Consider the following 12,228-nt stretch of genomic DNA (forward strand, 5'->3'; position numbering starts at 1 on the left):
ATGAAACAGTGAGGTCATTGGTCCCATCGGATTAGGGAAGGAAATCGGCCATGCCCTTTCAAAGGAACCATCCTGGAATTTGCCTGCAGTGATTTAGGGAAATCACAGAAAACTTAAATCAGATTGGCTGGACATTGTTTTTATCGTCATCCTTCCAATTGCAAATCCAGTGTGCTAACCACTGTGCCCTCGTGCTCGGTCAGTGGAGGGAAGGCAGAGTTCTTGTTGAGGAACACTGTAGAGAAAATTTAGAGAACCTGCATTTGAAGCTGACTGCAGTATGATTTTGATACCACTAGCACACAGCGTAAGGACCACAAAGATAAGTACAAGAAATTAGGGCTCATATGGAGCCATATAGACTGTCATTTTTCCCTTGCTCTGTTTGTGATTGGAACAGGAGAGGAAATGACTAATAGTGATGCAGGGCACCGTATAATGGCTTGCAGAGCATGTATGTAGATGTAGGTGTCACCACTGAATGTGTGCAGTATTACAGGCATTGATCATTCATTTGCACATCTGGTGGGATCACCGAAAGATGTAGTACTTGCTTCAAGCAAATGCACTACAGGAAAGTGACAGTAAAAATTAAAGCATTATGCTCAGACTTAATGCTCCCATTCATAATCAAAAAACAGTCAAACAATCAGAACTTCACATAGATTGAAAGTCAGGTGGGATACCCACATAGGAAACTTATGTAGCAGATTAGAATGCATGAGCTATTTACTGCATGAACTAAAGAGCTGTGTTAGCAAAGAACACCTATGTTTGTTTCACATTCTTCACATCCCATCTGAGTTATGGAATACTGTTATGGTTCAAAATTAGTGTTTAAACAACAAAAAAGACTATCAGCTTCACTGCAGGATTTAAATTGCATGAATCATGTAGGTGTCATTGCAAATGACTCCATGTAATGGCAGTACCTAGCTGTGTCTTTCTCAGTCAGTTCATTGCCATAACACAAGAATTGAGAGTAACCTGAAATAGCTGTAAATAATTTGATCTTGCCTACTTCAGTAAATTAATTGAGAGTGCCCACATATTGCCAAAAAACAAATTTAGGACTAGCATTGTAAAATGGATGAAAAGTAACGGATTTTATTCTGTTCAAGAATTCCAGTAACCAAAATTTTTTATGCCAGTGAATTATAGATAAGCAGTAGACTGTGATGTGTAGCTACATGTACATAATTATTGAAATATTTATTTGATGACATTGATTTGCAAAAATCTATCTATTATTCCCAATTCAAACAGTGTCCCAGTAGGAGTGCAGTAGCTTCTGTATTGTCCTCCTGAAAACCAAATAACTGTTTGTCGCTATCTATAATGACAAATTAACTCCACCTCTTCTGCAATTCCACCCAAAATACAGTTTTTATGGATTTAGCTCCAGCTAACTTTGAGGAGCAGGAACTAAACACTGAAATGACCAACACTTGAGCTGTTTTCCAACACAGAAGCCTACTTCTTTGCATTGCACAGTCATCCCTGATGGCACGTTGACAAGAGCTTAATTGGGGGACTGCAAGCAGTTGCCGTATGAATTGGCTAGCCCTTACTGACAGGAACTGTCTGCAATGGTTCCTGGGTTTTCTTTAATAGCTATTCTTCAGAAAGAGATGTGCTGCCCCTAGTAACTCGTGACTGGATGTAGGCGTAGTCTCGTGATCTATTGCTGTTGCCTGGCGAGAAACCCAGTGGTCTGTAGCTCTTTGTGCGTTGCGTGGCAGTCTGGGAGTATACTTGAAAATTTGCGTGGCTGCCACAGACAGAATGAGCAGTTCTTCCCATGACTCACACATTGTAGCCATCACACGTGTTGTGGATGGTGCCCCTGGGCACAATAGTAAATTGTATGTACAAATGTTCAAAGGTGAATAAGGCATATGATGTGTAACAACTGAAAAAAGTTGGTAATCACTGTGAGGAACTGTTTGTTCTCATCAATGCAACTTGCTAGTGCAGCATATGTTTGGATTATCATTATTCACATAGCAAATGTCTGAGTATGCTCCTCAAATATTCCAAGGAGCAACTATTGTAAATATCTGTTTTTTCTATGACAATTCATATCTTCTTTGTCCAACTATGTAATTGTTAATTGAATTCACTGTTACAGCATGGAAGAGTGTGAAGCATTGTGCACTAAACTAGCTATTATGGTTAATGGACAATTCCAGTGCCTTGGCTCTTCACAACATCTTAAAAACAAATTTGCTGAGGGTTATACATTAACTGTGAAGTTGAAGAAGCCACGAAAGGAAAATCACATGCAAGACAGTGAATATTCTCACAATAGTGTGTCTGCCATAAAGGCTTTTATTAATGACACATTTGCAGGTGAGTAGCAGAATGCCACATGAACAATTTATTCAAGTAACTGTTACGTGTTTTGTAAATACATTACTGGTAATGCATGTTTTTATGAACTAATATCTGAATATTTGTATTGCACTTACAATGTAACCACTTCATTATTCATAGCACAACATGATACAAAGTCCACACCTACTTTCCTAACTGCACAGATACTGACATCCAAAACATGAGGCGGGGCGGGGGGGGGGGGGGGGGGGGGGCTAACAAGACTTGATCATTCTTAGTGGTTTATCGAAATTGTATGCCCTCATTGTTCAGTGAAGAATGCACTGAACTGAACATTTAGGACCTGTCCACAGAAGACACACACTTTGATATTACTCCCAGTCGAGCACCCAATTACCAAAATTTTTAATCTACATATACTCAACCAAATATTTATTTATTCCATTCCATTGTAGCCTGTAACCAATAATTTAAACAAAGGCTGTATTGATTCTCACAGAAATTATGCAAGATACATTAATACTTAGTTTTATCCTACACAGTGCTACCTCCCATCACTATAACTATTTGTTATAATAATAATAATAATAATAATAATAATATTAAAAAAGGTATTTCTACTATGAATGATGAAAACTACACCTACTACCAAATCTATGTCTGCTATTGTTGTGATAACTTCAGTTTCTGTCTGTCACATTAAACAATACACTCCAATGTGCCCTGGTCCACAGGCACGGCCTTCCGGTTCCTCAGGCACTCGGAGGGTGTTGTGTTTGTATCTGTCTCTTCCATTGTTTGTTGGCTCCCTGGTTGCAGGGGAGGATTCTCCTACTCCACAGGAGCTTTGCTGTTGCCAGTGAAGAGCACAGCCACATGCCAGCCCACGTCATCCCAGTTCTGGCTCCTCAGGCGGCGAGACACGGACCGTGGCCATATTTCTCTATGTTGTTGTTGTTATGGTGGCTGCACAAGTGGTTGTCGGCAGTTCTTCAGCCACAACTGTTGACTGCTGCTGCCTTCCTGCATTGCTTCTCAATCTTCTGTTGCAACCTCTCACAGTGCAGTAGGCAGGGGTCGATTGATAAGATAGTGCGCTACACGAACCTTTCTTGAAATAGCATCAGCAGTATTGTCCAAGATCCGTCATTCTGTTTCCGAATTCAGTATTCCTTGACATCGAGTGTTCTGTTCTGATTCAGTTGCTACAAATCACTATCAGCTTATCAGCATACAGCAGATATCACTAGATAGTATGTTCTTTCATTTCATTTTTACCACTGGGTCTGTCTTTTACCGGTTCAATGATGGTAGGTGGCACAGGGGCTGTGACCAGCCGAGAAGTGTGTCAGGCCTCTTGAGGGATTCAGGTGCTTTGTTCTCAGTCTTTCTTTTATGTTTGGGCATCATCCCATTCTTTCTACCACAGGCAAAGGCTCTGATTTTGAATTTGACGCTTGCTCGTGGCCCATAAATTCAACATTTCATGATATTGTTCTTTCTTCAGCCAATACATCACCACTTTTTCCCATATGTGGAGATTGAGAGGACATAATCAAAGTGTTACTTGCGGCAGCTAAAAGTACCAAGAGCTCCCGTGAACAGAAGAAGTATTCCACTTGGCACCCTGGTAACTCTCCCTGCTGGTGTTATGACCAAAGTCTTTGAACCCAAGCACCTGCACAGTATCCCATGATTGCAGTTAAGATAGCATTATGAAAGATTATTATTCTTCACATTGGCTGCTTGTAATCGTAACTGGTGAGACTAATAATTTTGTTCACCATGTTCTTGGTTTTCTTGCTCTATCTGGTGATGATCTTTCTCTTAAGGGACCTGTAAGTTAATTTCATGATCGGGTCTTTTAGAAGATTCCCTTTAACAGCACATATATGGTCCTTTCAGGCACAACAAGCAGTTTGACTCCTTGGCACCACCAATGTAATTGTTGAAGGACTATGTTACATCTGTCTTCCCAGCTGCTTCTGGAGCTTCCCTCCATGAGGACCATCAGATTGTCGGCATATGCCACTACTCCTGCAACCTCTTCATTACCCTGTAGCTTTCCTAATACCAGGTCCAGTATTAGACCCCAGAAGAGAGGGTGGCTTATGAATACCTGTGGGAATTTTTCTGCAGTTTCTCTTATTAGGGTCTCTTCTGGGCACAGCAGTGTTGCTTCTCTGTTTTCACAGCAGTTCGTAAAGCAGTTGTATAATGATTCTGTGGAGTTCAACTTCCTCAGGCAGTCAAAAAGTGATGGCCACCCCAGCGATGTCCGTTAAGGCCTGACGTATTTATGCAGATTGTCTTTCATAAATCTTATCACATCATTTACAGTGTCTTCTGTTGACTTTTCACTTCTGAAACCACACTGTTGCAAATTCATTCTATGAAGAAGTCTTGTCTCATGCAGTCTAGCACGTAGCAGCTTTTCCAGAACTTTCACCAAGGTATTTAGAAGACAAAGTGGTCTGTAGAGCATTGGAGCTAGGCAGTCCTTGTCCTCACCCTCTTTTCCACCAAACGTAAAAATATTTTGTAGAAATCATATGTCACAGACTCTAGCCAAGTCTAACTTTCTACTGCTTATTTGTTTATGCATTTGTTTTAGCTGCCAAAATTAAAGCATTGAAGCCCTGTCTTATCTCTAATGAAACATACTTAAAGATTCTCTTTACAGTTGATACTGCCATATGCATAAAAGATAATTTAAATCCATAATAATATTATGAAAACATTTATTACAAGCATATCACCCCTATTAACAGTGTGGTAAGTATGCTTAACATAATGTCACTCCTATCAGATGGGAATATAGTTACACTAACAGAATGGCATGGAAGCAATACCAAAATAATTAGATCTGTTGGAAATTAATTGGTTTGAGAAAGAGTGACAAATAGTAGGGAAAAGTGAGCAGAAAAATGAATTAAAGTAAAAAATGGAAGTGAAAGAAAAAATGAGAGAGACAAGACTGATGAAAGCTGGGAGTGTGATTATAATAGGACAGAAGTACTAGTTTGCTGGTAGACAGTGGGAATTTGCATATGATTCACCATGTGGAGATCTATAGCAATGGTAACAGAAAAGAAACCTCAGTTTTTTCATGAATGCTTTGTGGTTTTAGATGAGACAGGTTAATAACATGGTGAAAAATTCAAAATATGTGATGTACTGGTCCCACACACTTTAGAAATATTCTAGGGTGGGTCACACACTATATTTGCAAGCAATCTCCTATGTAGACTGATTGCACTTCCCCAGTATTGTACCTATAAATTGAAATCTACCATCTGCTCAACTCATGACTAAGCCTACATGACCATTCAGTTTCATATCCATATAAAGTGTTACACCCAGGTATTTGTATTAGTTGGCTGATTCCAACAGTGACTCATTGATAAAATATCAAACAATGGAAAATCCAGGATGGAATGTAACAATATTGTTGAAAGGGAAGTTGCTACTCCCCATATAGTGGAGATGCTGAGTTGCAGATAGGCACAACAAAAAGACTGTCACAAATATAGCTTTCGGCCAGTAAGGCCTTTGTTTAAATTAAATAACAAACACACACATACAAACTCACACAAATGCTATTCACACACACAACTGCAGTCTCAGGCAGCTGAGGCCACACTGCTTTTAAAGTTATTGAATAGTTTATAGAAGTTTTCCCATTTATCATTCACATTTGTTACATTGTAAACTGATTACCATTTGTCATTTCCTAATACCGCCGTAAGTTAATTATAATTAAATTTTCTTTTGTACATAAATGTATCACTTTTACTTATATTGACATTCCGTAGATCAATCTTCATAGTAAGGACTCTGTGGTCAAATATATTGTTTTCTATGGTGTTTATGTTTATGTTCTTCTTTGTTATGTTTGTGAGAATGTGGTCAATGCATGTCTGTGTTCCTATGGTAATACTTGTAGGTTCTGAGTTTATGTGGAAAAGAGATTATAAGATTAACATAAACAAAAGTAAAACTTATTATATTAAGAAATTAGATCATAAAAGTAGTAAATGAGTATTTTTATTTGGGCAGCAAAATAACTGACTGTGGACAGATTAGAGAGAATATAAAATTCAGTGTGGCAGTAGCAAGATAAGTGTTTCTGTAAAAGAAAAATTTGTTAACCCTTTAGCTGCTGCAGCCATGCATCCATCTAGCCAGTTCGAGCACACCATTGAGGCTGTCTAATCCTGGTACCTGTACTAATGGCTTTCCCCATCAACCTGCAGCTGAGCTCACCACTTGGCCGAGCACACCCTGTGCTGAATATTTGTTGAGCCATGGTGTTTGTGGTTGTCTCGCCTTCTGAGTGTGATCACTGACACATGATGTATCTCAATACTTTTTCCGTGGCTTTGAATTGTCAGATGAATTACTGGACACACATGATGTGCATTGAAACTGCTTATGTTGCCAAGAATCACTATAATGAACGATATGTAGAATTAATTATTGTTAGCTTTGCCATCTTAAGCTAACTGCAATTAATGAAACATAATTTCACTCCTGACACGTTTCACTTTTATTTACAAAGCATCTTCTGTGTTCACTGGTTTTCCTGCTTCATGTTTATATCCTTTGCACACCACTGCTTTCCCTCTCTTCATTAGTGGAGGTTGACTTCTAAAGACAACATTTTTGTACACAAATAGCTGGCAGTCTTTTTTGCCATTTTCAGCTTTTTCTTCCACTGCATTCGCACTGTACCTCACCCCATTTATGGAACTCAAGTTCCACGTGAGGTGAGCTACAGTGCTGATGCAGCGGAAGAAAAAGCTGAAAACTTCAAAAAAACTGCCAGCTATATGTAGATGTCAACCTCCACTAATGAGGAGAGGGAAGGCAAGTGGTATGCAAAGGATGTAAACATGAAGCAGGAACACCAATGACCAGAGAAGATGCTTTGTAAATAAAAGCAAAATGCGTCTAGTGTGAAATTCTTCTTCATTAATTGCAGTAAGATTAAGACGGCAAAGCTAACAATAATTAATTGTTAGAGCTGCTGCAGAAGATGGCCATGTAAACAAACAGGATGTTTGTTTAAATCAGCAATGTAGCACTATGCTTGTTTTAGTTTTATGCCTAACATACGTAATAGATTTAATAGCAACTGAGAAATGCAGTTCATGTTTTTGAGAGTGCAGTAATACTTCTAAAAATGGTTTCAAAATCAGAAATCCTAAGTATTGGAATATCTTTTGCACCTTCTGAATATATTTTCCATTCTTCTTTTTGATCTGGGCTTTGGACTGGCACTGGCGAAGTTAAAAATATATATGTTTTTGTTTTTTTTTATTTTGTATACAATTTTTGTATTTTTTATCTTTATTTTCTTTTTGTTGACATTTACTTTTAGAAAATTATCAATGTCATTTCTTCTCTTCTGAGTGATTATAGACAGTTAATAGTTTCGTTTAGTGTGATAGGCCTCAAAACATGGCACTACACATAGTGGTATGTTGCATGCTCTACATTTGTATCTCGTTTCTCAGCGCACTTTCTGCTTCGAGCATACTGTGCACCGGCACGTTGGCATATGTTTCTTTGAGTTTTCCATCTCAGTGATCTTTGGAAAATGCCTCTCAGGAAATCATAGAGGATTCTTGTCTCCAGACCACCTTCCTCTACCAGCTTTCCTCCGTTCTTTTGCATAAGCTTCAACAAGCTCTCTTACCAGACACATATGAAATTCCGCTAGTTGCATTTTTCATCCTGTTACTACTACTCTGTGGAGAGCATCGACATTTAAAATGCACAGATCCAGTATGTGGAAAAAGAATTTTTTGTACCACTTGACAGTCTTTCGTACTGATTGCACTGAACTCAGCAGCATGTCGCAGCAGTCAACAGCACCCATACTCTTGTTGTTATCTGCAATACATTGTGGTTTCCTTAATCTTCCACCTGTCTTTCTGTTTGTCTTTTCCGTATCAACCATTTCTGCAGTATTACAGGTGGTCAGCATCCACACTTCTGTTTTGTCACACCATTTCATCACAAGGATTGTGTCAGTGGACATCAACTGTATTTCTCCTCATTTTAGTTTGTTCTGTAATTTTGGCATGTTGCATATGTTTTTGCGAACAGTACCACATGCGCTTGTTCCATGGTTATGAAGCCAGAGGAACAGGCCTGAGCTTCAATACCAATTATGGACATAGAACGTATGTCCCTTTCCTAAAAATGGTTTCATCAACATTGCTACTATGTTGCCACTTTTCCTCAGATTGTGGAATTCAATTTCAGTATTTGTGCCCATGTAAACAATGAAATCGAGGATATAACCCACCTGGCAGTCACATAGCACAAATGTTTTTATTCCAGAGCTACTTCTTTTGGAGGGAATGTGCTGTTTGAACAATAATCAACCTTTGAACAACAAGAGGCTTTCGTCAATGCAGAGCTTTTAGTATGGATGAAATGTGCTGCGAAATGTTGTGCGAATTTTATCAACAGTATACCTAATTTTAAATAACCTGTCTCCTCCATTGCTTACAGAGTTATCACTGAATTGAAGCATTCTTAAAATTAACAGAAAACAGTCCATGGACATAATTTCACCAGAAACAGGAGTGTTCAAGAGTATGTCTGTGGCAAAGTAGCCAATGATTTTCAGCTTTTTCACATGAGCCATTAGCATAAAAAAAGTGAAAAAGAAATACAGTTCCTTGAAACCTGTTTCTTTCCATCTGGACAAATGAGAATGCTCTGATTCTGGCGTATTTTCTTTCATGTAAAAAAAAAAAAAAAGGACAAAAATCACTTTTCTTCCAGTCAAACATGTCACTTAAATGAGCTCTTTTCACTGGCACTTCACTATCACTCTCAGACTCATCAGATTCTGAATGATACTCCTCCCTTGTTGACATATGTGCTGTTCCAGCTGAAGTACTCGGCACAGGAATGTACGTTTGAGATTTAGTCGAAGAATAATCACTACCATTGCTGTCAAAAATTTCATTCTCACTGTCGCTTCTAGTGAGAATTTCGATGATTTCTTCATCAGTACAACCATGGCAGCATGCTATTTTCTTCTCAAAACATTAACGTTGTCAACAGTCAGTAAAAGCACAGACGAAAACTACAACACAAGAACACAGCAGCAAACAATCGCGAGACTTCAACTGTGCCAGTGGAATGCCGAACAGCTCCTAGGCACTCGGCATGAATATACGCCTGGGTGTGTTAATGCGGCCAGAGGCCACGGAAGAAGTGGCAGCGCAGCACATCTCAACATGTCAGGAGGACACGGGTACTACTAAGGCAGTGGGTGTAGACACATTTAGAGTACCAAGTAGGACTGGTGGCACATGAAAACACATTCAGAGCACACAGGGACAGGTACAAAGGTGCGCGGTAATACGTCCAGAGCAGTTAAAGGGTTAATGGTAGATATAATATTAAATTTAAGGATGTCTTTCCTGAAAGTAATGGTTTGGTGTGTAGCCATCTATGAAAGTGAAATGTGGAGCTACAGAAGTATCTTGAAGAGTACATGTAATAATACAAGAGAAGGAAAGTTACTACTCACAATATAGTGGAGATGCTGAGCTGCGGTAGGCACAATAAAAAGATTCACAATCTTTTTGTTGTGCCTATCGCAGCTCAGCATCTCTGCTATATGGTGAGTAGCAACTTTCCTTCTCTCATATTGTTACATTCCATCCTGGATTTTCCATTGTTTGAAGTGTACATGGGTATACCAAATAATTAAAGAAGATATGCTGAATAAAATTTGAAGAAAAAAGAAATTTATGGCACAAAGTGAATAAAAGAAAGGATCATTAAGTTGCAGACATGCACAATTAAAACACACTTGCATAAAGCCTTCAGTCACAGCCTTCATTAGTAAAAGAGAGACACCCACCATTCTTACACAAGCAAGCACACCTGATGCACACTCGACTGCCAGCTCCAGCATCTCTGGTGCGAGATGGTGGATTGGCGGTCTGTGTGCATGTGTTTATGAATGGTGTGTGTCTCTCTTTTACTGTTGAAGGCTGAGGCTGAAAGCTCTATGTAAGTGTCCTTGTGCCTGTCTGCAACTTAAGGTGTCTTCTGTACAATAAGCAGCAATCCCTCATTTCCTACATTGTTTATACTCCTACCTGGAGTTTCATAGAGGAATTGTCAGTTTGGTAATGGAAGAATGTGTAGGGAGTAAAAATTATAGAGTGTGATGACTGAGGCTTAAGTACAATAAGCAAATGTTTGCTGGTTGAGTAGTTATTCAAAGATGAGACTTTCGCAAAATGTGAGGTGAGTTAGAAATGTAATGAGACTGACAACACTGTGAGGAATGTGGCAACACTGTGTTGTTCTACTTGTGTAGACAGGAGTGTTCACATCTTCCAGAAGCTCAGTTTGAGTTTCACCTCACTTGATTTTTGAGAGCACCATCAGTGAAGTTGTGCTTTTGTTACGAAAATGGAACAGAAGAATTTACAGCAACTTTATGCAATCAAGGTTTGTGTTAAACTCAGGAAATACACAAGTGCGACTTTTGAAAAGTTGGAGCAGGTCTCTGGAGAACATTCCTTACTGAGAGCAAAGTTTTTCGCTGGCACAAATCATTTTTGGTAGGCGGAGAACATGTTGGAAATGAACCCGACTCAGGGAGATCTCCAGCTTCAACTGACAAAAACATCAAACGCATGCATTCTCTTGTGAGATCGGACAGACATTTAACAATAAGGATGTTAAACTTAAACTTAAAGACTTTCACTATAGATCAAAATTTGACTGAAAATATGCACGCGTGGTAGGTTTGTGCCAAAATGGTCCTGGAAAACCTCTCACAACTGAGTAGAAGAACAATCGAAGAAAGGTGTGCATTGATCTTCTCTAAAGGATTACCAATGATCGTGAATGGTTCAGTCATGTGATCGCAGGTGATGAAGCCTGAATTTTGAGTATGAACCTGAGACAAAGTGGCAAGGTGAGAAGTGACACACTGAGACATCTTCTCAGCCACGAAAAGCTCAAATGAGCAAATCGAAGATCAAAGTAATAGTGATTTGTTTTTTTATGAGAAGGGGCATCGTGCATAAGCGATTTGTTCCTCCAGGACAGACTGTCAACCAAGTGTTATACAAAGATGTGCTTGGAATATTCAGGAAAGGGGTGAATCAAGTGAGACCAGACATTGCATACAAGTGGACACTGCATCACAAGAATGCCTCATATCACACAGCCACTTCCGGCATGGAATTTTTGACCTCAAAAGGCATTTCTGTTGTTCCACAGACCCCCTGATCACCTGATCTGTGTCTTGTGACTTTTTTCTTTTACCGAAATTGAAAAAATATCTTAAAAGGATGCTATTTTTGGATCTCTTAAAGAACATTCAAAAGAATGTGACTGTCATGTTAAAGGCTGTACCAACTGAAGTCTTCAATGCTGCTACCATGACCGGGAACAACAACTCCTCTGGTGTATAGCTGCCGGGAGGAACTACTTTGAAGGAGCAATATTGTTTTCTGAAAAAAATCAAAACTTTAGTAGATAAAAAACTAGTCTCATTACTTTCCTCGCACACATCATAGACTTGGATGGAGAGATGTACCAAAACAGTCTTTGGACTGAACACCACAACAGTATAATGTTTACTGCCAAACTTGATTATGCTTTGATTGTTGTGAATCACTCTCATCCCTTCATAGTCGATGTCACTCCGTACGGTAATTTTGTAATTTATTTGCGTGAAACATGTAATTACATGCATAGCAATTGGTAGTACAATACAACAGTATACAATCTAATTTTACTTTATAATAGGAACTTAAGAATGTAGTCCAAATTATTTGGCATAATAATACTTTAGATTTTAGTTTCTACAGTAGGCTATAGAAGCACTCCTCAATG

General features: G+C 38.9%; 1 protein-coding gene across 1 annotated transcript in view; it reads left to right on the forward strand.

Moving 5' to 3' along the window:
• LOC126161297 (phospholipid-transporting ATPase ABCA3) overlaps positions 1-12,228 on the forward strand; it is a 787,342-nt gene that overhangs the window by 745,381 nt on the left and 29,733 nt on the right. The window contains exon 29 of the mRNA XM_049917041.1: positions 2,132-2,352. Within this exon, the coding sequence (XP_049772998.1) occupies positions 2,132-2,352 (221 nt within the window). The remainder of the gene's footprint in view (positions 1-2,131; positions 2,353-12,228) is intronic.

Source organism: Schistocerca cancellata, chromosome 2 (assembly GCF_023864275.1).
Source record: "Schistocerca cancellata isolate TAMUIC-IGC-003103 chromosome 2, iqSchCanc2.1, whole genome shotgun sequence".
In the NCBI taxonomy this organism is placed as follows: domain Eukaryota; kingdom Metazoa; phylum Arthropoda; class Insecta; order Orthoptera; family Acrididae; genus Schistocerca; species Schistocerca cancellata.